We start from the raw sequence: 25,234 nt of genomic DNA on the forward strand, positions 1-25,234 counted from the left end.
ATGTTTAATCAAGTTATGACTTCGAATTTTATGTTATTTTTTAACATCGGTATTGCGCTATTAAAAAATAAAGGGGGACAAGTAAGGGACGAAGTCAAAGCAAGAAATTAAAGCGTTGAGATGAAAAGAAGTAAACTTTCATTCAACAGAGGAGCGTTACAAAAAATACAAGGCCGAGGTCGGAATGCTACTAAGCACTCTCCACCTCGGCCACCCCTTTAAAGCCCACGAGCCTAGACCCCAGTCTCGGCTCCATTCCCCGTCTCGGCTCCCTCCTGGGCAGCCTTCTCTCCGGACTCTCCTCCGCCGGGGTGAAGTTCTTCTCCATGCTCTTCGCCGATGTCCCCTCCGGCTTCGTCTTCCCCAGCTTCTTCACCCTCCTCGAACACTTCGTCGAGTTCAGACAGCCACTTGTTGAACTCGTTCTGGACCTCGGCCAAGTTCCTTCCGGCCTGGATGCCCTCGGCCATCCGGTCGTACAGCTCCTGGGAGTCCTCATTGTAGCTGGCATGGCCTCTTAACGACTCCAAGGCTTCGGAGGGGAGGTGGGCTGCGGCCGCGTCCACACCCGACGTGAAGCCGAACATGAAGTTTGGTGTGAGCAGTTGGCCGAGATCCTTGGTTAAGGCCTCAGACCTCCGAAATGCATCCACTGCCGAGGCCCCAACACTGTTGAGGGCTTGCTCATGAGACTTCTTCACCTCGTCCCCCCTCTTCTGCACTTCTTCGAGGGCCGATCTGAGACTATTCATTGTGACCTCGGCTTCCTCACCCTTAGCTTCGGCCTCCTTAAGCTGTCTTTGAAGCTCGGCCTTCTCAGACTCGGACACCGCCAATTTCTTCTCCAACTTGGAGATCTGATTTTGCAGCTTGCCGGTGTCCTGCTCCTCGACCAGAGCACAGTACCGGTGTGTCATCTCGGCCACAAAGGCTGAGGTGGAAGCTGTGCTCACCATGAGGCTTTGAACCATCTCAGCCGGGGTCAGCTTCTTCATAAACTCCAAATCCCTTGGCAGGGGGGAGTGCATTACTAGCTCTTGGGCAACCCGAGGATGGCTGCACCTGTCGTTAGCTGAAAGTTTTCAGTTCGGACACCAGTGCCCGGCGGGGTGTGTCTTCTCATCCCCGGAAAACACCGGGGGGCTATGGAAACGATTCCATAGCGAGGTCCCCGAGACCGCATTGACCGGGGGCTTCAACTGCTTGCCTCGGCCATGAGGAGGTGGAAGTGCCGTGACGACTCCAAGAGGCACTCCCTCTGGCACGGACGAGGTGGACCCCGTAGCCGCGGTGGCCGAGCTGCTTTGGCCAGCCGTGGTGGGAGTGCTTTTAGCCGCCGAGGTCTTGGCAGCTTGTCCTTGTGACTTCTTCTTCGGCGGAGGTGCCGATGTCTCACCGGAGCTCTTCCTCTTCTGCCTTTTGGCCACTTCGGACGAGCCAGACACGACGATGTCGGACAGTTTAGCCACTGCACAAGAAACAAATATTATCATATGCCTTAGCCGAAGTGAAAGCGAAGTTATGAAAGAAAATTACAAGGAATCTTAAGTTTGGTGGAAGTGAAGGGAGTTCTGTCAGGACTGAGCAAAGCTCGACTGATTCCCCCGTCAACCAGCACGGCTTCGGGGTAGTCCAGACTGTATATCCGAAGTCCCGACCCCATCAGCTTCTGGAAGTCCTCCTCCTTGGCATCCCCAGCGGAGGGATCGGCCTTCGCTTTGATTGGCCTCCACCAGAAGCCCCTGGGGAAGTCCACTTCGGACACAAAAAAGAAGTCGCGTTTCCAATTTTTGATCGAGCTGGGAGAACCGATCACCAACTTCGGAATGGCATTGTTCCGGTTGCCAACATAAAACCATCCCTTATCCGTCCCGTGCGCCTTGAGGGTATAGCATCGGCGGAAGAGGTCGACAGAGGGAGTCACCTCCTGATGTCGACACAGCATCTCGAACCCTACGATGATGCGGACCGCGTTCGGGGTGAGTTGGGTAATCCTCACGTAGAAGTGACGGAGCAAGTCCCTGAAGAACCTCGAGGTGGGCATCCTCAGCCCGGCCTCTAACTGCTGGACATAGATGGCCACCATGCCCAAGGGGGGCTTTTCGGCTGAGTCATTCGCCCCGACCGGTAAAATCTCGTACCCCGACCGAAAAGGGTACTTGTTCATCACCTTCACGGCCCGATCTCTTCCGATGCGACTTCTAAACCTCGGCATCTTGCCGAAGTCGATGATGGCTGTGTCCTCCGGAGTGGCAGGCTCCAGTGCGTCCTCGTCGTGTGGTATCCCGACGCCGAGCTCCTCGTCGTAGCCCACCTCGGAACCACCCTCGCTCATCTCAGACGACTCTAACTCCGAGGCTGCCCCGCTGGCTCCCGCCTCGGTTGATCCCTTCTCAGAACTCGGGCTCGACCCATCCGAGCTGGACGTCGTCGCTTCTCCCCCAGGTTCCGGCCTCACCTCGGTCAGGTAGCTCGGAGTCACGGTCTCTCTATGGGTCTTAGCCGTTTTGGCCATGGGTGAATGACGAAATAAGAAAGAAGAAGGGTACTTACTATTGCCTACGGAACTGGACGAAGTGGATGACCTCGGCTCTGATCTCGGCTACTAGACTGATCTCGGCTGATAGAACTGACCTCGGCTACGCTCACGAACTTTGCAAGTCTCAGATGAAAGTGAAAGGTGTGAGTAGTGCGGTGAGGGGGACCCCCCTATTTATAAAGGTTTGGGGGGAATCCGAAGAGGCGGTAAGAATGCGAAAGGACGGCCACGTTCGAATTCAAAACACCGCGCCTCCCTCTCTCCTCATTAATGCCCCGTCCTTTTACCTGACACCCTCTGCACGAAACGTCCCACTACTTCACGACGCGACGGTTACCAGTGACCACATCCTATCAGCTGACATGCCCACGTGTCACGTCCCCGTATCTTCCGGAGCAGTTTCGGGACTCCGACTCTTTACGACTTCGGCCAAGGAAGCCTCGGTACCTCCCTGGCCCGGAGCTCCCGAGGCTTGGGGGGCTTATTGAGGGTGCTCACCTCGGCAACCCCGTGTGTCCGAGGTGAACTCACCTCGTCCCTCATCAGAGCTCATCCGTGTCTTGGGCATATCCCCTAAAGCGCGGCCGGATCCCTAGTCTACCGTATAGGTGACCTCGGCACCTCCACCTCAGCTGCATGCGGATGAGGTCAGGACACCTGACATCACCCAGGATCAGTGCTTTATCTGAAAAGCACTGTCGCACTTAATGGCTACTGCGAAGGACTCCTCGTCACCCTGTCCAGGCGGCTACAGTGTCAGAGTCAGGCCACCAGACAGTGAGCAGAGCCGTAATGGCAGGGCATGGGTCCCACCGACATAAGACCTCCGTCCTGCCCTCCGCTCTCACTCTATAAATACCCCACACACTCCCAACAAGTAAACACACTGTTCATTCTCATATACCATTATCTTTCTCGTTCTCATACTAACTTAATCGTCGGAGTGATACCAGGGGAGAAGCCCCGCCATCCACTTCGGACTAGCAAAGGTATACCACCTCATCTCAGAGAGGCCTGATTTAGGTCGGTCCATTTACCCACCAAAAATCACCTCTTCAGTTATTTTTTCTATTCCCATGGATTTCGAACCCGAGATCTCATGATTAAGGGATGCAAGTCCCTTCCTCTTGCACCTACATCTGTTGGTCCGCCAAGCAACTATGCTCAAGCAGTGGTACAACACTTTTTTTTTTTGGGTCTAATTACCTATCACTTTATCAATCACAGAATCACAACATTTCCGTTTACTTGAAACGGGATCAACTGCAGTGCACCAAATGCAAAAACAGCAAGCCAATACCAGCTACCTAATATATTCCTCCCAATTAACAACTATTATGAGTTTAAAGTTTAAACACTTGTAATTCTTGTACTCCAAAATACATATAATTGTACTATGTATACAAATAAATCATCAGCAGCTTATCCGTACAACACAATGCAAGTCTGCCAGACCTTTGAGAGCCCGTTCCTTTTATCCTTATATCAATTGCATCAGCACCGTTAGGCCTCTCTTCCAAGTATCACAAAAGATAACCGGGCAACCCTCCCACACAAGGCGAGGCTCATTAGCTAGTTTAAATTAAATTTGATATGTATCTAATTGTTCATACATCCTTAATACTAGAAGCTTTAAAGGATGATAATTAGCTACCTTGATAATGCCTTGAGCTATAGAATTTCCGTTGATGTCAAAATTCTCAAATCATCTGTATTTGAATTTGAATATCAAATTTGGTATGTGTGACATGTATCTAAATCTACTATTGTATACAATGTCAATGCGTAAAAGATTTATCCTATTAGTATGGATTAAACTTTTTTATACTGTCAGTGTATAAATGGAACGGAGTTAGATAAATCCCACGTCATCTAAATTTGAATATGCAAATCAAATTATATATATATATGGCATGCATGCAAACCCGTTAATGTATACACTGTCAATCATAAAAGATTTACCCATTACTGTATGCTGAAATCATCATTGGGCTTAGAATCTAAAAGCATAGCCTCTCCAATTTAAACTTCAGTAGTTTACAATTCTTCTAAAAAGAAACCAAAATATTCGGAGTTGAACAATAATTTGGCTACTCTAAGTTATATAGACCGTTTTCCTCTTAAAACTACTTCATGTTCAAGTGATTGTGCTTTGTCCTGTTCTCTTGCTTAGTTCGGTTGTGTGAAAGCAAGATATGGGATATATTCATGCTTCCGGCATATTCTTTTGCTATGCATGACTCTGTCTTGGGTTCGGCTTGGAATTCAAAATTCTGGATTCGAACCTGTTTTTATGTAGTAGATTCGAATCCAACTTATACAGCCAACGGATCTTGATCTTAAAGTTTCGGAATCGGGTCCGAGTCGGGTTCAGGTCCGATCCAGGACTAAAAGGTCCAAATTTAAATATTCTAAAACTAAATCCAAGACCAATCACAAATTCAATCTCCAAACTTAAACAAATCAAATTACAAAACTAAATCACAAATAACTCGCAACAGTGAATCCAAAACTAACCACAAATCAATCTACAAAGTCATTACTAAATTATTAATTTGATAAAAGAATGTATTTAGAAATATTTATATTTTATAATTATTAATATATTGTCCGGAGCTGGATTCGGCTATCCAAATTATTTTTCAATCCAAACTCAGAAAAATTTATCGAATCCGGGTCAGGTCCGGTTCCAAACCCAACCCGTTGACACCCCAGTAGATTCCATTCTCTTTTATTGTTCAGGTTTTGGCTCTCAAACGATGTTGCTGCAAATTTGGAAATTGCTTATTTTGTCTAGTCCTCTACTTCCATGATAGACTGATTAGGACAAGATAATCTTTAGCATCTTTAAATTATTCTTCTCACAATTTTGCAGTGAATGGAACTAGAAAATGTTGACGCGGGACATCTTGCTACGATTAATCATTGACTCCAAGCTGTGTAAAAATTGGAAATCCTCCTAATTTGCAGGTATGAACAAAGCATTCCAACAATACATGCCTTGTCTGCAGGAGAGATGAATTGAAAATGAGAACCTGAGGGGGCCTTTTTTTTAAAAAAAAAAAAAACCTTGGAACTTCCAGTTAAACAACTGAAACATCACAACGAATTTGTGAGGTTTATAACTGGATTGCCAAGAAAAGCAAAACCTATAGTTTCCCGGCTGGCATTTGCAGAGCCAGGAATTGGCTGCCAGATAACAGGAGAAGCATATGGTCGACTTACTGGGAAATATAATCTTGGCACTGACAATGTGGATGAAGCTGCTGGTAGAGTTCTTGATCGAGCATCTAAGTGAGAGGACCTCTTCTGGGCAATCAGAGGGGACTGAGGAAGGAGCTTCGAAATACTACTTGGCTGGATGCTACAACTTTACTGTCAACAAACGTCATACAAGCCAGTGAACAAGGAGGAGTTCCAAATACATTGGGACAAGGAGGAGTAACTATATTGCTGTGTAGGTGGCCTGAAGTTTTTTATAAGTTTGACGAAAATCTATTCCTCAGAGTAGTCATACAAGCCAGTGAATGCAACTAATCAGAATGTAAGGGGGATTATGCAAACTGCCTACAATGCTTTATTTCTTGGAAGAGCTAACAAACGTCTACAGATCATGAAGAAAAGCTTTCCTGGATTGGGATTGACTCAAAAAAAACTGTATTGAGATGAGCTGGATTGTATCAGTGCTGTATCTAGCCAACTTCATTAGTACAAGGCCTGATGTTTTTGCTTCAAAGAAAATCATCACACCTGAAGAAACTACTTCAAAGCTCAGTCGGACTCTAGAAAAGCCAATCCCAGAACATGCACTGGAAGGGATTTGGAAATGGTTTTCAGAAGATGTTCACCTTGCTCTGAAGAGGTAATTAGGTTTAACTTCTTTATCTTTTTGTATTTATGTGTTGTTACATTTCTGTGCAGTAACCTTATCTTTTTTATTGTTTTCAGCAGGTTTACTTGGTCTTCCTGGCCTGAATTCTTGCCACATGAATTATAACAGGATCCAGTGGAACGTTGAAGCTTTGTTCAACGTGGTAAATTTGACCAGAAGCAGACTAAAGTGGTCCTAAAACATCAACATGACTTGCAAATGATTTGGGAGCAAAACCAGTCAATAAGGAGTAATCATGTCCATACTAAAAGATTTTATCAATACTCAAATTCAATAGTTTAAGGTCCTCCTCAAGATACAAAAGTGCTTATTAGAACAACGAAGATGAAGTTCGACAAGTACTAAAAGTCTATCTAGTATACATATACTTTGTTCTATAACTTTTTACAAAAGGGAATATCCACCTACCACCCTTTCCTTGTCAAATACGGCGCAGGGAGGCTAGCCGTTTCTCAAGATCCTCAACATCAGCAGTTGCAGAGCTGCACAGCAGTTGAAGGGATTTTCAAAGATTGCACAAAACTGTAAATACACATGGTGTTGCTAGATTTACCAACCATGAAGGGTAGTCATAGTAATGATGCGTAAGTTTGAAAGTTAAAAATTTCCAGATATGCTTTACAAGGGTAGCATTTTTTTCAAACTCAAATCAATTTTGATAAAAGGTTATTCAATAAGAAGTTCAAGCTAGGTTTAGCAAACCAAAAACCAACATGGGATGCAGGAAGCATTCGCAAACGTTGTAGAAAATGCTTTCCAGGGGTAGCACTGTTTCAATAAAAATCTTAATAAGAAAGGTCAAAAAGACCTAGCAGGTTTACCAAAGCCAGGAGAAACCCACATTAGATGCAGGAAGCATTTGCAAACTTTACAGAATTGTGCCTCAGCAATATCCTGAAACTCCCCCATCATCCCCAAAGGAATTGAAGTTTAACAATTCAGTGCACAGAAACTTCTGACGATGTTAGGCACTGATGAATACCTCACAATATGAGTTCATTACCAATTCCTACTACTAAAATTTCTTGTGCACTTGTTATGTCACAAAGTTTTACCTATAACATCAATTTCATCACATTTCTCTTGCATGATTTTTTTTTAAAACTATCTAGTTGCCTAACTAGAAAAATGGCAGACCAAAAATAACAGTAGCATACCACCTTTGTTTTATTTCGTCGGAAAAAGTAGAGGTTTTATATTTCTATTTTAGTCTGGAAAATCAAGAAAGGTAAAAAAGCAGGAGACTGAACTGATAATCAAACAGTAAGGATTAAGGAGACAACAAATGCATGCTCAAATGACCACCCCTTCTTTTACTTTATCTGGTCCAGGACATGAAGATCAGCTTAAAAGACCAATAGAAAAAGTGGTCAGCCCCAGCTAGAGACTTCATCGTGTTGATAATTTTTGAGCTTTTTATAAAGATCAAAGAAACATTTGTATTACTTGCTTATTTTTTTCATTTTTTTGGCAGTGGACTCCGACAAGAAGGCACACAAGACAGTTTAGACACCATTATACTCGCAAAAGCAGGCACGTAATGGGAACTCCAGCCAGACAAACAAATTGGAGAATGCAAATAGCATATGCAGCTAAACCCATCATCCATCAAACACGGATAGAAAAACAGCTTTTATTTCCAAGTCCTCGAACATTTTACATCCAAAGAATCTGGTCTTAAAATGTTTAAATATTTAGAGAGGCACTAAGAAATCATTTCCTTTTCAGTCAAAACAAGAACGCACCTAGGGGGGGCAGCATTATCAACTTTCTTTGCTGCAATCCGACCTTTTGGAGCAGATGACAGCTGCAAGGAAAATGGAAACCAGAATCAGAAATTTGATAGATTCTGGGAATAACATCAAATTGACATAAACCAAATTGCAGAAAGAAAATCCTCAAAATAAACCTACTTGTGAGGCTATATCCACACCAATCTCGTCCAGAACCTAGAAAAAAAAAGGGCATTTTAATATTAAAAGTTAAGAGGATGAGAAAGGACATAAAAATAGAGAAGAAAGGTTCAATTGACAAAGGAAATGCTAATAACCTGGTTAGTAAGCTCCTCTGTTTCCTCCTCAGCCTCATCTTTATCTAAGGTTTCATCAATAGATTCCGACATCATCTCAATCTAGAGTAAAGACCAAAATGCAAGTCACAGAAAAAGAAAGGTAAAACTCAATCTTTTGTTCTATGTTGGAAAAGTTTATGAAGCAAAATAGCTGCACTGTAATATCTGAAACTGTCCAGGGCCAAACTTTTGCAGTCATCAACTGTTCTACAATTTGTGAGGGATTGATCTTACACTATAAGGTGAAAATAAAACTACTGGTTAATATAGACTATTTGTCAAAATAATGAAGCCTAATCAAGTTTACCGTCATATCCATCTGCGCCGACTGCTTCTGAAACTCTTTAATCACTTTAGCTTGTTTTGTGGGTGCCATTTCCTGAAGAAAGAAGAACAGTGAAAAGGGAGGAGTGGCCAGCAAAGAATCTAGTCTCAAGCATCTAATACAAGATATAAACAAATCTTTAATTAGGCAAAGTTATTTACAAGTTATTAGCAAGCATTAACTAATCTACCAAAATGATTACATCAAAGCTAAAGCACGGATTCAGAAGTCATCAAAAGTCCACAGTAAATAGGTTCACAGGATTCAAAAGGATAGAATTGAGTCACAAAAAGGAGATTTTAATGCTTTACTGTTGCATACACTCCAAAGATTCCACGAGCATTGCAATATCATAGTACCCAAACTAAACATATTATTCTGCTAATAAAAGACACTTTGCTTTCATCGAAGCTCTTAAGTAACAATATACTTCATAGCAGCTCAAAAATTTTAGATATTATTATTCCATTCTACATGGAACAATACACTTCGTAGCATCTCAAAATTTTAGATATTATTATTCCATTCTACATGGAACAGAGCATCCAGAGTATAAGACCAGTTCAGAGATATCTCAAATTTCATGACTGGAAGACTAATTATGACCAAGATCAATCTTTAAAGTATGTGAAGCTAAAAAAATATTCATGGGAATATCTGAGTAATTAAGCCATCAAAGTATTATACTTTGTCAAGCATCTAATATGTACCTTGTTCATGGCTGTCATTGCTTTTGTAGCACCTTTCATTCCAGTAGAAATAGAAGTGCTGGCATATAGTGCCTGCAAAAGTAACAGGCAGTTGGCTAAAGATATCTCAATTATACTACTTTCTTGAAACCAATTCAAGTTGTTAAAGTAAAAGTTACCTGGGTGTGCGTGGCTACACCTCTGATCTGGGCACGGCTCCCTTGCAAGTTTACTATTTGTTGCCGTAGCCGAACAAGTTGACGAGCTAAAATCTTGGTTGCAGCCTGTTTTGCATAAGTAAATTTTGTTATTGAAGCATTCAGCAAATTTCTTATTCAGGTTCAATTAAAACAAACCTGTGGCAATTGCAAATTCAATAATTGTAGTTAATTTTACACATAATTGCAAAACGACTAATTGAGTTCCTGTTTAACAACTCCATAATTACATATCTCTTCATGGAAATGCAACGTGCGGAGGGCACCAAAATCATAGTCAGTTGAGTTCATGATTTTTCAATAAAGTTCATTTGCATTTTTCAATATGAAAAAGGTGCATCTTCAAGAGTTCTATGTCATTAATAATTCCAGCAAGGTAAGACCCCGGCCATTGGCAAGCAGCTACTTTTTTTGGGTCACACGTACAAGAGAATGGCAACATTGTAGCATGGCCTGAGCTAGAAAAAAGGAAATAAAGGAGAATAAGCAATACACATTCACTGGTCAACAGGTAGTATCTGGCGTTTCTACCACTTTCTATTCAACATGTGATCCAGACACTACCTATTGAAAGTCAAACCCATGCAAGTGTTAATACAAACACCAACAAGAATTAACTCAGGCCTTAAGACCCTGTTAATGAATAAATATCTTATCCATGAGAATATGCCTAATCAAATTGAGTTACTTGGTGAGAACAACAATATACCAAATAAATCTTATGGGGAAAGAAAAAAAAAATTGCAAATCAGACAACTTGCCTCATTTCCAGTTTTTGCTGTTTTTTTAATCTCTGCAACTAGTTTCTTCTCCTAAAAAAGCATATCAGAGTTAGATTTCTGCCAACAAACCAAACATGTAATACAATATTTATACAAATGGCCACAATCTTCAGAAAGGAAAAGAGTATAGAAGAAAAACAATGTAAGTGGCATTGGCTGCAGTAGACATACCTCCATCTGTAAAGATGCGATCTCCCGTTCAATCCCTGAAGAGATACACGAGAAATGCATGGGTGAAGATAGGCCAAAATAGCTGGAATGTTTCATATTTTTGTAGCTTCTACATAATCTAATACTACCATTGACACTATTCATCCTTCCCTTGAACTCTCACTTCTCAAGACTGTATTTTGTGCAAAGAGCCAAATTTCTTGAATAGGGACAAAATCAGGATTAAATAGCTGAGTCTTCCTGGTCCAAAAGTTAAGCATTTCAGAACACCGTGAAGTGTTCTCTTTTAGCGGACAAACCATCTAAAGAGATAACACAGAAGAACCAATCAGCTCTCTAAATCTATAAAATATCTCTTCCAATTTAGGGCGGACGAAAACAGCAGAACCTAACAAAGACCCAGCGAGATAAGCTCAGCTTGAGGGGCAACAAGGAATAAGCAATGTTGTTAAGGGGCTTCTCACCATTTCCAGAACTGACTTGTTGAATCTAAATCCCTCCCCAATAACACCCTAAAAGGAAGGTTACGGGAAAGAAAACTCTGCTCAAACTTGAGGGGCAAGGAGTAAGCAATGTTGTTAAGGGCCTTCTTACCATTTCCAGAGCTGACTTGTTGAATCTAAATTCCTCCCCTACAAAAAGAAGGTAACAGGAAAGAAAACTCTGCTAAAACTTCAGCTACAACTCATTCGAGCTTAGTGAGATGCTGTTTCTGTCTCCATATTGCTGCTAACTACATTAAAATTCAATGTATACTTCTACCAGTTGTGCTAAATACTCTTCGAGAGTTTTTCCAACTTTCTCTTGGAAATTGGAACAAAATTTTCAGCAACAAAAGCATATGCATATGAAAGTGGGAGATATTCAGGCTATAATGGGATTCCAGAAAAAACCCAAAGTCATAAGAATGTGCAACATTAGAACCACCTGGAAAAGATGGGAATTGCCAATATTCCATAAACTGTGGAGAAATGTATCACCAAGAACAGCTAGGAGGCAGAAGCTTGATTTGAGTAATCAAACAAATTAGATCTACAATGACAAAAGATAGACAAAAGCATGATCTGCCTAAGCATGGTTGGCTGGATTCCAAAAGTAGTTACACTAGAACACTCCAATCAGAGATTGAATCAAGGGAAGAGAAGCCTAAGGCTAATAAAGTTATCAAATACTACTACAAGCCATTTTGAATATTTAGCTAGTATCTAGGAAACCTAATTCCTACATGGTATGTTCATGTCTAGTACTGGTCAATATGACCTAAATCTCTGCTGCAGAAAGACTTCAAGCCCATTTAGAAGACGGGATTTAAGATGAAATATTTAAGTTTCTAGCAATTCAGGGTTCTAAACTATTGCATAAGGAGTATCACAGTGCGTCTGCTTCTTAGCATTGGGTGATCCCTAAGTTCCTAATCGCTGAGCAATCCTTTTGTTAATTTTCATTGTAAATTTATGTTAGAATGTACAATGTTTAGTGCATTGACATCAAACTAACATCACATATCCAGCCCAAACATCTACATATTAAGAGTACAAGCAAGTTCCCCTGAAAGGCTCTGGCTCTGTCATTTAACAATAGTAAGTATAATTGAAGTGGTTAACTCTGTTGTCTTGTCTTTCCAGTTCTTCATAACCAACAACAAGACAAAGAACAGAAAGGAGATCAAGCATTTTAGATATAATATAACATCTGCTGGACATACTAAGCCTTCAATGACAACGTATAGAGATGCAACACCCTAAAAGAAGCACCAAGCCAACAAAGCTTTTTCGACACAAAGACGTCATTTTTCCCAATCCAATTCAATCATCATAGATTTGTTGCATCATAAGAGTAGACTAACACCAGATAAACAAGAAAGGAAAAGCCAAAAAAGTGCGAAAGTTTAAGTATCATTCAGCATATTCACATCCATCACCAATAAGAAAACCAAGGAAGAACTTGGTTGATTAACATGAGCGAATGAGCAACCAGCCAACAAATACAAACAAAAGACATCATTTTTCTCAATCCAATTCAATCATTATTAAATTTGTTGTATCATAAGATTAGACTAACACCAGGTAGACAAGAAGGGACAGCCAAGAAAGTGCTAAAGTTTAAGAATCATTCAACATATTCACATCCATCCCGAATAAGAAAACCAAGAACTTGGTCGGTTAACATGAGCGAATGAGCATCCAGCCAACAAATACAAACAAAAGACATCATTTTTCTCAATCCAACATTCTGAGTCATTTCCCCAAATGAATTTAGAAGCACCACTCTACTTTTCAAACCTCTCAATTTGATGTCCTGCTTCCCAAGACTCACAATGCAGGATTAAACAATAAACCATTTCTGTGTCAACAAGCCCTCTAGCTTATTTTAATTTCAAGTACGGTACAAGTCGAGCCAAACCACTTCAAAATACCACTTAGGCCAACAAATTAACACGAATTCAAACTTAATAACATCTCTAATCCTCCGACATTTGTAAAAATAGATGCTCCCCACGCCATCCAAAAGGAAAAAAAAGCCAAAATTTCTAATCGCAAAGCAAATCAAATGTAAAATTCTTATCAAAACAAAAAAGTACCTCTTGTGGCAACTGCCATTTCCCTTTTGCTGGTCCGCAGTGCCTCTGTCAAAAATTTTACTAATCAATTCAGAACAAAGCTTAAAAGAAAAAAAAATCCACTTTTACATTTATATGAATCTAAAAGAAAACAAAAAATGCTTGATAAAATAAAATCCCAAAAGGGTAAAAAATACCCAAAAAAAACTGAAATAAATAGAAAATGAGAAGTTTCAAGAGAGAATTTTGAGTACCTTTGGGCGAAGTTTTCTTCTTGAAAATGTTCATCGTTCAGTTTTTTTTTTTTTTTGGGTAATTTTTCCCAAAAGAGACTTCTGCTGCTGCTGCTGCTGATTGAAGGAAAAAGAACCCTTTAACCCTAGCAAGTGGTAGTAGAAGAAAGCATTAACTTTCTTCCTCTTTTGGGCTCTCTCTCTCTCTCTCTTCCTCCTTTTCTTTCTTTCTCAAACTGAAGAGTGGAGTAGAGTAGAATTGCTGACTGAGAGAGAGTGGCGAGGGAAAGATGGGGAGTGGGGGGATGCCTAGGAGAGCGTGCTCATTTTCCCCGTACCAAACGGCTACGTGACGTGAGAACTGAGAAATAGCCGTTGCAGTTTGTGCATTTACTTAAATGCCCTGCCTTCGTCCTTCGAATTACTAATTTATTTTGGCAGCTACTATAATGCTATAGAAAAAAAAAATAAAAAGATGGATTCTTATAAAAATAAATAGGGTTAACAACACTTTGTCCCCTGACCCTATGATGTGGTAATACTTTACCGCCCTGAATTTTTCTCAAGTAAATTATATTTATACTTTTATTTTTGACAAATGCATGTGCATATTTTTTCTTCCTAAATTAGCTCCAGTCTTCCTATTTTCTCAAAGGTCAACTTTTAACTTGTTTCATTTTCTGATTATATATTTATCACAACATTATGCTACTACATGATATAATGTTGGACAACAGTTTAATTAATTTATTGTGTAGATTTATGTATAATTTAGCATTGGTTTAAATAGAACTCTACTTGCACCCTGCCCTTGCCTTATATATAATGTATTATAGTACTAATATATATGTATATGTTCTAATTAAAAATATGTTCTAATTAAAAATATGTTCTAATTAAAAATTAATAAAATGGTATTTTGTTGGGATAAAATAATATACCATTTATTGGTAATTTTTTATGTTTGTAGCAAAAGTATGATTTTGTTATGTCAATTCGTTTAACTTTTTATTTGTCACATGTTGCATATTGTTTATCAAAACAAAAAAAAATCCATGGATATTGATTTAGATTTTGTGTAGCATCACATGTGAAAAATGACTGATAATTGCGGTTGTTATTTTTTGCTAACTATTCGAAGAACTGATAGTTCGATTATTGTTGGTATTATATAATTTTTAAAAATATTAATATCAAATAAAAAATAGTAGTGATCACAACGGGAGCACGAGTAGTGAAAAAGGGCAGGGAAAAGGGGAGAGTTGGGGGTGCTTTTTTATTTAATTTATAATATAATCTAGGGATAATTTCAGAAACCTCCCCTGAGGTTTCTGACATTTACACTCACCTCCCCTGTGGTTTGAACAATTACACTAACCTCCCCTGAGGTTACTAATCCTTTACAAATTCAGTCCAAATGATTAAAATATTGTTTTAAAGAGTGAAATTAGAATTTTGTACCTGATTTGCCCTTTGTGCTACATGTCCAATGAATGACAAAGTATTACAAATTAATTAATAATTAATAAACTTTAAGGAGCGTAATTTATTGGCAAATACGTATTACTTATTTAAAGTACCAGCTCTTTACGAGTATTTTACTTTCAAACATTTACTTTATTACAAATATTTATTCTCAAATACATATTTGTATTACTCTCAAATATTTAATTTTTGTTAAATAAAAAACCTACCAGTTTTTCTTCTGTAGAAATATTAATATAACACTTTTTCAATTTTAGTTATAAATATTTATGTATTTAGCATAAATTAAATGATTCAGGATAAAATACTCATAAAAAGCTAATACTTTTTAACTTTTTGCGAGTATAGTTTATAGGCAAATACACATAACCTATTTAAAGTACCCGCTCTTTACAGATATTTTATTTTCAAATATTTAATTTATGATAAATATATTAACGTTTGTAATTAAAAATTAAAAAGTGTTACAGTAATATTCTCGCAAAAAGAAAATCAGTAGGTTATCTATTTAATATAAATTAAATATTTTTTTAAAAAAGAAATGCCCCCATAAAGTATTAATTTTTTATGGTTTTCATCCATTACATGAGTAAAGTATTAGCTCTTTATGAGTATTTTATCCTGAATCATTTAATTTATGCTAAATACATAAATATTTATAACTAAAATTGAAAAAGTGTTATATTAATATTTCTACGGAAGAAAAACTGGTAGGTTTTTATTTAACAAAAATTAAATATTTGAGAGTAATACAAATCTGTATTTGAGAATAAATATTTGTAATAAAGTAAATGTTTGAAAGTAAAATATTCGTGAAGAGCTGGTACTTTAAATAAGTAATACGTATTTGCCAATAAACTACGTTTCTTAAAGTTTATTAATTATTAATTAATTTGTAATACTTTGTCATTCATTGGACATGTAGCACAAAGGGCAAATCAGGTACAAAATTCTAATTTCACTCTCTAAAATAATATTTTAATCATTTGGACCGAATTTGTAAAGGATTAGTAACCTCAGGGGAGGTTAGTGTAATTGTTCAAACCACAGGGGAGGTGAGTGTAAATATCAGAAACCTCAGGGGAGGTTTCTGAAATTATCCCTATAATCTAATATCATAACATGCAACAGTGGAATATTATGATGAATACAAAATAGGAAAATACAACAATATAAAGTTGATTGTTGAGAAATTAGAAAGGTTGGGGGTAATTTGGGAAGAAAATATGCACATGGATTGGCTAAAATTAAAATTACAAATATATAACTCGTCTTTGTGGGGTTTTGTTTTTTTGTGCGGAGGGGGGTTTTGGTGGTGGTGTGTGATATTTTTTAAGTACAGGATGATAAAGTGTAAGTGTGTAACCAACCCATAGCTTTGGGAGGCAGAGTGTTATTAATAGTTACTCTTGGGAATTTAAAAACCGAAATATGGAAAAACCCAAAATAAGGGGATAATCGAGGAAAACTTTTATGTGATGACCAAATATGAACAACTGCTACAGAGAAGAGAAGACGTAATTAATAAAGAAAATTAGCACGCCTGCAACGAAGAGCACTAGTAGCTTGCAATTGATTTTGACTTAATTCTGACTGTCCAAACTCCAAACATATGGTTGGAAGACAAAAAACAAAAAAATTTGAACTCAGCATGCCTGAAGCAAAGAGCACGTCTTTGCTTGTGATTTGCATATGTTGGATTGCTGGAGTTGAAGGAAACAGCAGATGCATTGCCATGTATTTGCTGGATTCTGGTTCCTGAAAAACATGCTATTGCTTTATTATTATTGTTATCTGAAGCAAATACATTTCCAACAGGAGTATCCTATTCATCTCTTATTCTTCGAAGATCACACGCTGAGATTTAGCTCTAACTTGAACTCCTCTTCAATCAACAAATTAAGGCCTGAGACCTCAACAGAGGCAAACTGTCCACTGAGCTTTAAACTAGTACTTATTCCTGCGTTCTGATTCCTTCTCTGTGTGTTGCTAGTGGAAATTTGGTAGCCCTTTAAAGCTCTTGCATTTTTAAGGCCTAGAAATGTCACTTTGTTGATGGTCCACTTCTGGCTTGAAGCAAAGTTTCCATTGACAACCTTGGTTTCAAGCCTAACGAAACTCTTGTAGACATGGCTATTGAATTGCACCAATGTCCACCTCCCTTTCTCACTTCCCATCTCCACTTCCTCTCCATCATCCAGGAACAGTTCTCCTGTACTATTCTCATTTTTGCTAAGAACAACTAGAAGATTAAATGGTGTTTTTCTTGCAGCTTCAGTGGTCATTGCTTCCCCTTGCATGGCCAATACATTGCCTTCCCTAACATGTACATTTATGTGATCTGGTGGTGCATCAAGTGTCACATACTTTCCTTGGCTCAAACTCACCGACTGTGAATGATTGAAGAGGCTAAACCAGTTTCCTGCAGGAAAATATGCATCAACGGTGACTGCTCCCGGCTTGAGTACAGGTGAGATCATAACACCTTTGCCAAGAAGATACTGCGAGCTGATTCCATATGTGTTGACATCTTCAGGGAACGAGAAGAAAAGGGGCCGCGCAATGGGTGTCCCTTTAATATGTGCTTCATACATTAGCATGTAGAAATAGGGAAGTAACCGGTAGCGGAGCCCGAGTACTTTTTTGGCAGATGCTGCAACTGAATCCCACAGATAGAGTTCTTGAGAATTACTATCCTTTGTAGTGTGATCCCTAGCAAAAGGATAAAAGGCCCCCAACTGCATCATCAAAGTGAAAGTTCTAAATTGCAGCAGGATTGCGAGAACAATAAATAACAATCAACTATCCAAACTGCTTTAGTGAACTGGCAAAGGCTTATAAAAACTAGATGAAATGAACTTTTACAATTTCAGTTTTAAATAGAGTTAATTGTTCAATTTCTGCATGATGAAAAGTTAGACATGCCTTACCTGAGACTGCCCTTAGTTTTTAATTTAAAGTTACATTGAATGCTTCAAGTTATTTTTAACTTTTCTTCCACTAATGTTTAAATTCATTGAGTTTTTGTTAGACAATATCAAAAAGGTGATTCTGAAAAGACAAAAGCGCAAGTTTTACTGACTTCATCATCTGGCGGAAAATTTTACCGTTACTTCAGGAACTAAAAGGAATTTCTCATGAGCAAAACAAACATCAAAAGCTGATATTATGTAACCCTTTAGGTGAAAATCTGTCAAATTCATAATCTAATGTTAAGAAAGAACCACCAAAGCATACCTGTATCCAACGACGACAAAGCTCTTCTGTAGTGTTTCCTGAAAAACCACATATGTCTGCTCCTACCATAGGAATTCCAAAAAGTCCAAAACTCAAAATGGTCGGAATTGAGTATGCCAAATCATCCCAAGTGGCAGCATTATCTCCAGTCCAGTGTGCTGTGAATTTTCCAGAACCAACAAAAGTTGATCTGGAAAGTACAAATGGCCTTTTACCTTTCAGTTTGCCTAGTGCCTGATTAGTTGCTCTGGACTCTAAGAACCCATAGAGGTTGTGGACATTGTACTCGGTAAAATCATAAAAATGCATAGCAGTTGCAGGGACAGTTGAGTAAGTGATGGACATCTTAGCGCCATGGTTGTTTATTTTATAAGGAGGGTCATCAAGCGGAGATGATGGGGTAGGAGAAGAAGTTATGAAATTTGATAGCTCATTCATGTCAATCCATAGACCATCAAATGAGACTATATTGTGAAATTGGTTGATCTCATTGCTCCAAAAGAGTCCAGCTGCGGGGTTCACAAAATCCGGGAAGTAAACATTCCCTGGCCAAACTACACCCTGGTAGGATATATTGTCACGCTTTATAAATATATCTGCTGCCTTTCCTCTTATGTAAGTCCCATATGTCTCATTGATGCTGATACCTGCGGTAGGAACAAGTAATCCACTCAGATTGTCAGAGAGTGACTTCAGTTCCAGAAGGATGACAGACAGTACTTAGTCTTGTTTCATGTATATCATTGTCTAACCTACTAATCTAACACAAAGCAAATAGAAACTAATAATCATACGAAAAAAGAAGTTTCAGAGGAGAAAAGTTTACCAGGATCAACAATGAGAACATATTTTTGACCGTTTAGATGAAGGGCATCAACAAAATTCTTCATCTTATCAAAAGGAAAATTGACAGGATCAAGTGTAAAGTCCTTAAATCCATCCATGTAATCAATGTCAGTCCACATGACCTCTAGAGGAATTCCAGCTTTTGCATAATTAGCAACCACTGCCTCAAGATTTGAAACATTTTTGTAACCCCATCGACATTGGTGAAATCCTGGGGAAAAATATCAACCAGATAGAATTCAGAGATACACAAAAGGCCACCATGTGCATTATCACTTTTGCAGATGGTATGGAAGAGAACAGAAGTATCATAACTGGTGTACTTATTCTGTCATTTACAAAGTGTAACACTTCCAAATGTATACTGGTCCTAAACATGTCTTGTGGAGAAAAATAAAGATGAACTTTCTCTATCATCTCGCCAAGTGTAAGAGCTTTGCTCGAAACATGTTAAAATTAAGCATTGGCTCCAGCTTCGGGGTTGATCAGTCATGTTTTATATTAGAAGACCTCCTAGAATTAGACTCAACTGTGGAATATCATAGGAACAAACACAGTAGGTATTCAACTTCAAGATAACTTGCACGCTAACTACAGAAGGAAATAGAGGTAATCATTCAATATAAAGCATTGTTACATCTTCTTTTTTTTGTCCCTCCCTTCTGTCCGTAGGATTCAAAATTGACGTTGAAATTATCTTTGATTCTTTCCCAAATGGTGTTAAGAGAATAGTTAATTAGTGGTGATTAATTAGCACGATAGAAAGAACCAGCTAGAATAGCTTAGAGCAATAAAATCAGGTAACAAACAAAGAGATATGATCTTATTACCAAAGGACCAGTATGGCATAGCAGCCGGACGGCCAATGAGCTGAGTGTACTGATCAACCACCATATTTGGAGTTGGTCCAGCAAAAATGTACAGATCAATAATCCCCCCAATCACCTTATAGGTAATCCTGTCTCCTGTATATACAATGTCCATTCCATTACTGTTAAGCAATAAAACTCCATGGCTCCTCCCATTGGGCGATCGAACATCCATGTAAAATGGATGGAATCCATACAAATTAACATCGATATTTGCACTCAAAATGTCTGCATTCCAAAGGGTCAGTGTCTGATTATGTTTAAGCCGAAATGAACTCTTTGTATGCTCTCCAAGCCCGTAAAGATTGGCTCTATCTGACGGCAATGAGGAGGAAAGCTGGAGATATTGGTCTTTGAAAATGAGGAATGTGTTGGGATTGTTAGTTTCTGGGGTGGTGTCAAACAAGGTCTCCCCGGTTGACAGGCGGCTGACTGAGAAGCCAAATGGGGTAGTGTTGCTGAGGCGGAACTCAAGGTCTGATGTGCGATCAGAGAGGAGGCGGCGGTTGTGTGGCGGTTGAGGAGGAGTGTGAGGCGGTGGTGGTGGCGGTTGGCGCGGGAGAATGTCATATGGGACTTCCCATCTTTGGCTGTTGGGATCAGTAATTCGAATTCTTAAACGGCCATTTGTTTCAAAGCTGTACAAAGAGTCAAAAGCAAAAAAAAAAAAAAAATTGCATTAACTATTGAAATATTTGTGATATCAATAAAATTGTTTGAATTTAATCAATCAAATGAAAGAACAAAAGAATATGTAGTTTTATATGCATGTGCTCAAGTAAAACATAGACACCTCTTACTATCAATAATGTACAAGATAAACTTTGATGGTGCAATTTCAAAGCAAAGAGGAATTTATGGTATTGGCCATGTGATTCAGAATTATAGGGGCTAATCGATTAAAACAATTTCATGGTACTTTGCAGCTGAAATACCTGAAGCTGTAGAGGCTAGAAAAGCTATTACATTAGCAAATGATTTGATGATTCCAAGTCTTTTCATGTAAGGCCAAACACCTTTGATTATTCACCTTTTGCTCAATAGAAAGGATGATTTTTCCCATCATAGGATCTATTAATGACCATACATGAGTTACTTTGGATGGTTTTAGTGATATCTGTGTAGAGTTGTGAGAGAATCAAATAAAGTTGCAATTGCCTTTGCGTTTTATGCCAACAACTTTGGTTAAAATTATAAGAAACCAAAATTTTGTACATATTGCTCGTGTGGTTTGTAGTTTTCAAAAGGGATAATTTCAGAAACCTCCCCTAAGGTTTCTGACATTTACACTTACCTCCCCTGTGGTTTGAACAATTACACTGACCTCCCCTGAGGTTACTAATCCTTTACAAATTCAGTCCAAATGATTAAAATATTATTTTAGAGAGTGAAATTAGAATTTTGTACCTGATTTGTCCTTTGTGCCACATGTCCAATGAATGGCAAAGTATTACAAATTAATTAACAATTAATAAACTTTAACGAGCGTAGTTTATAGGCAAATACGTATTGTCTATTTAAAGTACCAGCTCTTTACATGAATTTTATTTTCAAACATTTACTTTATCACAAATATTTATTCTCAAATACAGATTTGTATTTACTCTCAAATATTTAATTTTTGTTAAATACAAAACCTACCAGTTTTTCTTCCGTAGAAATATTAATATAACATTTTTTCAATTTCAGTTACAAATATTTATGTATTTAATATAAATTAAATGATTCAGAATAAAATACTCATAAAGAGCTAATACTTTACTCATGTAATGGATGAAAGCCATAAAAAATTAACATTTTATAGGCCATTTCTTTTTTTAAAAAAATTTTAATTTATATTAAATAGATAACCTATCGATTTTCTTTTTACAAGAATATTATTGTAACACCTTTTAATTTTTAATTACAAATATTGATATATTTATTGTAAATTAAATATTTAAAAATAAAATACCTGTAAAGAGCCGGTACTTTAAATAAGTTATGCGTATTTGCCTATAAACTACACTCCTTACTTAAATCAATAAACTACACTCCTTAACTTAAATCAATAAACTATATTCCTTACTTTAAATAGTGTAGTTTATAGGCAAATACGTATATCCTATTTAAAGTATCGGCTCTTTACAGATATTTTATTTTCAAATATTTAATTTATGATAAATATATTAACATTTGTAATTAAAAATTAAAAAGTGTTAAAGTAATATTCTTGCAAAAAAAATCAGTAGGTTATCTATTTAATATAAATTAAATATTTTTTAAAAAATAAATGGCCTCATAAACTATTAATTTTTTATGACTTTCATCCATTACATGAGTAAAGTATTGGCTCTTTATAGATATTTTATCCTGAATCATTTAATTTATGTTAAATACATAAATATTTATAACTAAAATTGAAAAAGTGTTATATTAATATTTCTACGGAAGAAAAACTGGTAGGTTTTGTGTTTAACAAAAATTAAATATTTGAGAGTAAATACAAATCTGTATTTGAGAATAAATATTTGTGATAAAGTAAATGTTTGAAAGTAAAATACATGTAAAGAGCTGGTACTTTAAATAGGCAATACGTATTTGCCTATAAACTACGCTCGTTAAAGTTTATTAATTGTTAATTAATTTGTAATACTTTGCCATTCATTGGACATGTGGCACAAAGGACAAATCAGGTACAAAATTCTAATTTCACTCTCTAAAATAATATTTTAATCATTTGGACTGAATTTGTAAAGGATTAGTAACCTCAGGGGAGGTAAGTATAATTGTTCAAACCACAGGGGAGGTAAGTGTAAATGTCAGAAACCTCAGGGGAGGTTTCTGAAATTATCTCTTTTCAAAATCTATTCATAATTGTCTATAGTTAAAAAAATAATTTTTATTTTGACATTTGTGTATTTTTTTTACCTTTTGGTTGGCTTTGGAGAGTAAGTTGTGTCATTTTGACCCTTTGGTCCGAATAATGAGAAGTATAATTTTTTAAACCATAACAGGATTATGTGAAAAGCGTTAAACTATAAAAGGGTAAAGTGTAATGCACCTTGTTTTGAACAATCAAATAAATGTACCCTGTTTTAAACTACAAAAGGGTAGATGTCAAAAAAAAAAAAAAAAACTACAAAAGAGTAAAGTTTGTTGGGTCATGTTATTTGTTCCTAGTCCTGTAATGATGGCTCGTTTCTCATCATGCTTTTGCTTGGTCTTTCACCCTTTGGTTCTTAGAAAATTAAAGAAGTATAAATGAGATAGTTCAAATTTGCCAAATAATATCTGATTTGCATTATAAACACATTTTTCAATCTACTTTTTTATATTCCCAATAGCCTTTTTATCTCACATACATCATATCACAAAAAAGTGCTACAGTAATTATTTCAAACAATACTTTGGATATGGATATGGAAAGCAACGAAATATTTGAAAAGGTAGGTAGTTTTAAAAACAAGAGTAATATCAAAAGTTTTTTTTTTTTTGGGTAAGTAGGGTAATTTGGAAGTTGTGTTGGTAATAAATGAATTTTAGGAACAACTAATACAAGGCATAAAATAGGAAAAAGTGGTTCTATTTTCAAAGAGTGATAAATTTTTTTATTTATTGTACAGGAGAATATGTGATTAACCATAAAGGCTATGTTTAAAGCTTTCATGTAATCACCAAGTACAAACAAAGAAGTTACTTTCCCATATGGAAACGTATGCATGTTCTGCTTATTATTTTTACATAAGAGACAAATAGAAATGGACCATTATGAATGGACATTTTGACCCCTATAGATTCTATACAACAAATTTGTACTTCTACGTGTTAAAATTAAATTAACTTTTGATGCATTGACAGTGTAGTAATTTTATTTTTTACACTAACAACTATGGATATATGATGCATATACATGAATTAAATTTCAAATTTAAATTCATATTATGTATCATGATCTAAACCTGCTAATGTAAAGAAAATTATAGACTCACTGTGTATTAAAAAATTCTCCTTTAAAATTTGACTACAAGTTCCGACCTTGATCTTTTCAATAAGACGCCGGTCTTTCATTTAGCCATTCATTAAAAATCATCATCAAAGAGTCCTCGTCCACTGTTCCAAGTTCACAGGATCACGACAGAATGGAGGCTAAAAGGTAACCAAATTTAATGGGGAAAAAAAATGGTTTGACAAACGTGTCCATAATGGGCACAATTACGAGGGGTTACTGTCAAAGTGTTAGTTCTATAGAGCACTGAAGTTAAATTCGAGAAGTGTCCAAATGCAAGAATGATAAAATCAAGTATACTAATTTGTGCCGATTTCGTTATCCACAAAGGAATCTCTGTATCAAATGTTTTCTACAGCTAAAAGATGAGTGTATATAATATAGGAAGAAGAAAAAGCACCTGGCGGTGAGCAGGAGCTGGGGTATATCTGGGCCGAAAACGGTGGAGTTCTTGATCAACTCAAGATGAGCAGTCAATGAATTTCCAGCAGAATTTATGCCTACCGACTTGACTGCATATCCATAATCTACGAATTCCTGTGGTTCGTCTGCAGCCAAAAGGGATATTTGCCAGTTGAAAACCAATAGCAAAACACAGAGCTGCCACTGAAATTGCAGAAGAAGCTGTAGAAAGTACAGGTTTCTTCTTGACAGAGATGATAGCTTTGGTGTCATTTTTAGCACTAGTAGTATTGCTTTGCTTGCTGAAAATAATCTTTGGCTTCTGCTTCTTCTTTTTTTATCTCCGAATACCATAATACCATTGCTGTCTAAATTATCTATTTGTTTTCCTTCTTCCAGACAAAGAACAAGATGTTGCTTTCTATTCCCCTACATTTGCCACTAAGCTTTGTCTTTTCGCTTGCTGCATCTTCTGTTCAGGCTATTATTCTGTTTTGACTCTTCCACTTTCCCATCTCAGTACCAAATTCTTTGATGGATGGTGGCCACGTTAGAGTATTGTTATAGGTAGCCCTCAAATATACCTTAGATATTCCAAGTACGGAGTAGTAATAACAACAAATGTCTCCCTTTATTTTTAAAAAAAATTTTTTTGAAAAGATAAACAGCCAAAATACCATCACACAACACTATCAAACCTATTTGGATTGCTATTTTTAGGAGTTCTTTTAAAGAATAATGTATTGTAGCGAAGGTAAAAAAATGATTGGAAAATGTCTTCATGAAAAACGTAAAAAATTTTCTACAGAAACTCACAATCCAAACAGGTCTTAGGCTGCGTTTGAAAAAACTGAAATCTGTAATCTGAATCCATTAAGTTATTGAATTGTTAAATATTAAATCAAATATATTTAAGTATATATTACA

The 25,234-nt window shown here is 37.3% G+C and overlaps 3 protein-coding genes across 3 annotated transcripts; all 3 read right to left on the minus strand.

Moving 5' to 3' along the window:
* Positions 1-233: 233 nt before the first annotated feature.
* LOC113755780 (neurofilament light polypeptide-like) lies at positions 234-1,028 on the minus strand. The gene has a single exon (XM_027299686.1). It carries the CDS (start codon positions 1,026-1,028, stop codon positions 234-236), a length of 795 nt encoding a protein of 264 aa, XP_027155487.1.
* A 5,626-nt stretch (positions 1,029-6,654) lies between these two features.
* LOC113755782 (vacuolar protein sorting-associated protein 2 homolog 2) lies at positions 6,655-13,756 on the minus strand. The gene is made up of 11 exons (XM_027299688.1): positions 13,502-13,756; positions 13,269-13,313; positions 10,688-10,722; positions 10,496-10,546; positions 9,696-9,800; positions 9,538-9,609; positions 8,810-8,881; positions 8,482-8,562; positions 8,345-8,380; positions 8,177-8,238; positions 6,655-6,913 (listed from the first exon to the last, which is right to left on the minus strand). Exons 1-11 carry the CDS (start codon positions 13,533-13,535, stop codon positions 6,853-6,855), a joined length of 654 nt encoding a protein of 217 aa, XP_027155489.1. The 5' UTR covers positions 13,536-13,756; the 3' UTR covers positions 6,655-6,852.
* A 2,773-nt stretch (positions 13,757-16,529) lies between these two features.
* On the minus strand, positions 16,530-24,599 carry LOC113755783 (alpha-glucosidase-like). Its single transcript, XM_027299689.1, has 5 exons — positions 24,306-24,599; positions 19,879-20,555; positions 19,029-19,259; positions 18,203-18,849; positions 16,530-17,703 (listed from the first exon to the last, which is right to left on the minus strand). Exons 1-5 carry the CDS (start codon positions 24,578-24,580, stop codon positions 16,816-16,818), a joined length of 2,718 nt encoding a protein of 905 aa, XP_027155490.1. The 5' UTR covers positions 24,581-24,599; the 3' UTR covers positions 16,530-16,815.
* Positions 24,600-25,234: the final 635 nt, after the last annotated feature.

The sequence above is a fragment of the Coffea eugenioides genome, unplaced genomic scaffold, assembly GCF_003713205.1.
Source record: "Coffea eugenioides isolate CCC68of unplaced genomic scaffold, Ceug_1.0 ScVebR1_1732;HRSCAF=2636, whole genome shotgun sequence".
NCBI classification, from domain to species: Eukaryota; Viridiplantae; Streptophyta; class Magnoliopsida; order Gentianales; family Rubiaceae; genus Coffea; species Coffea eugenioides.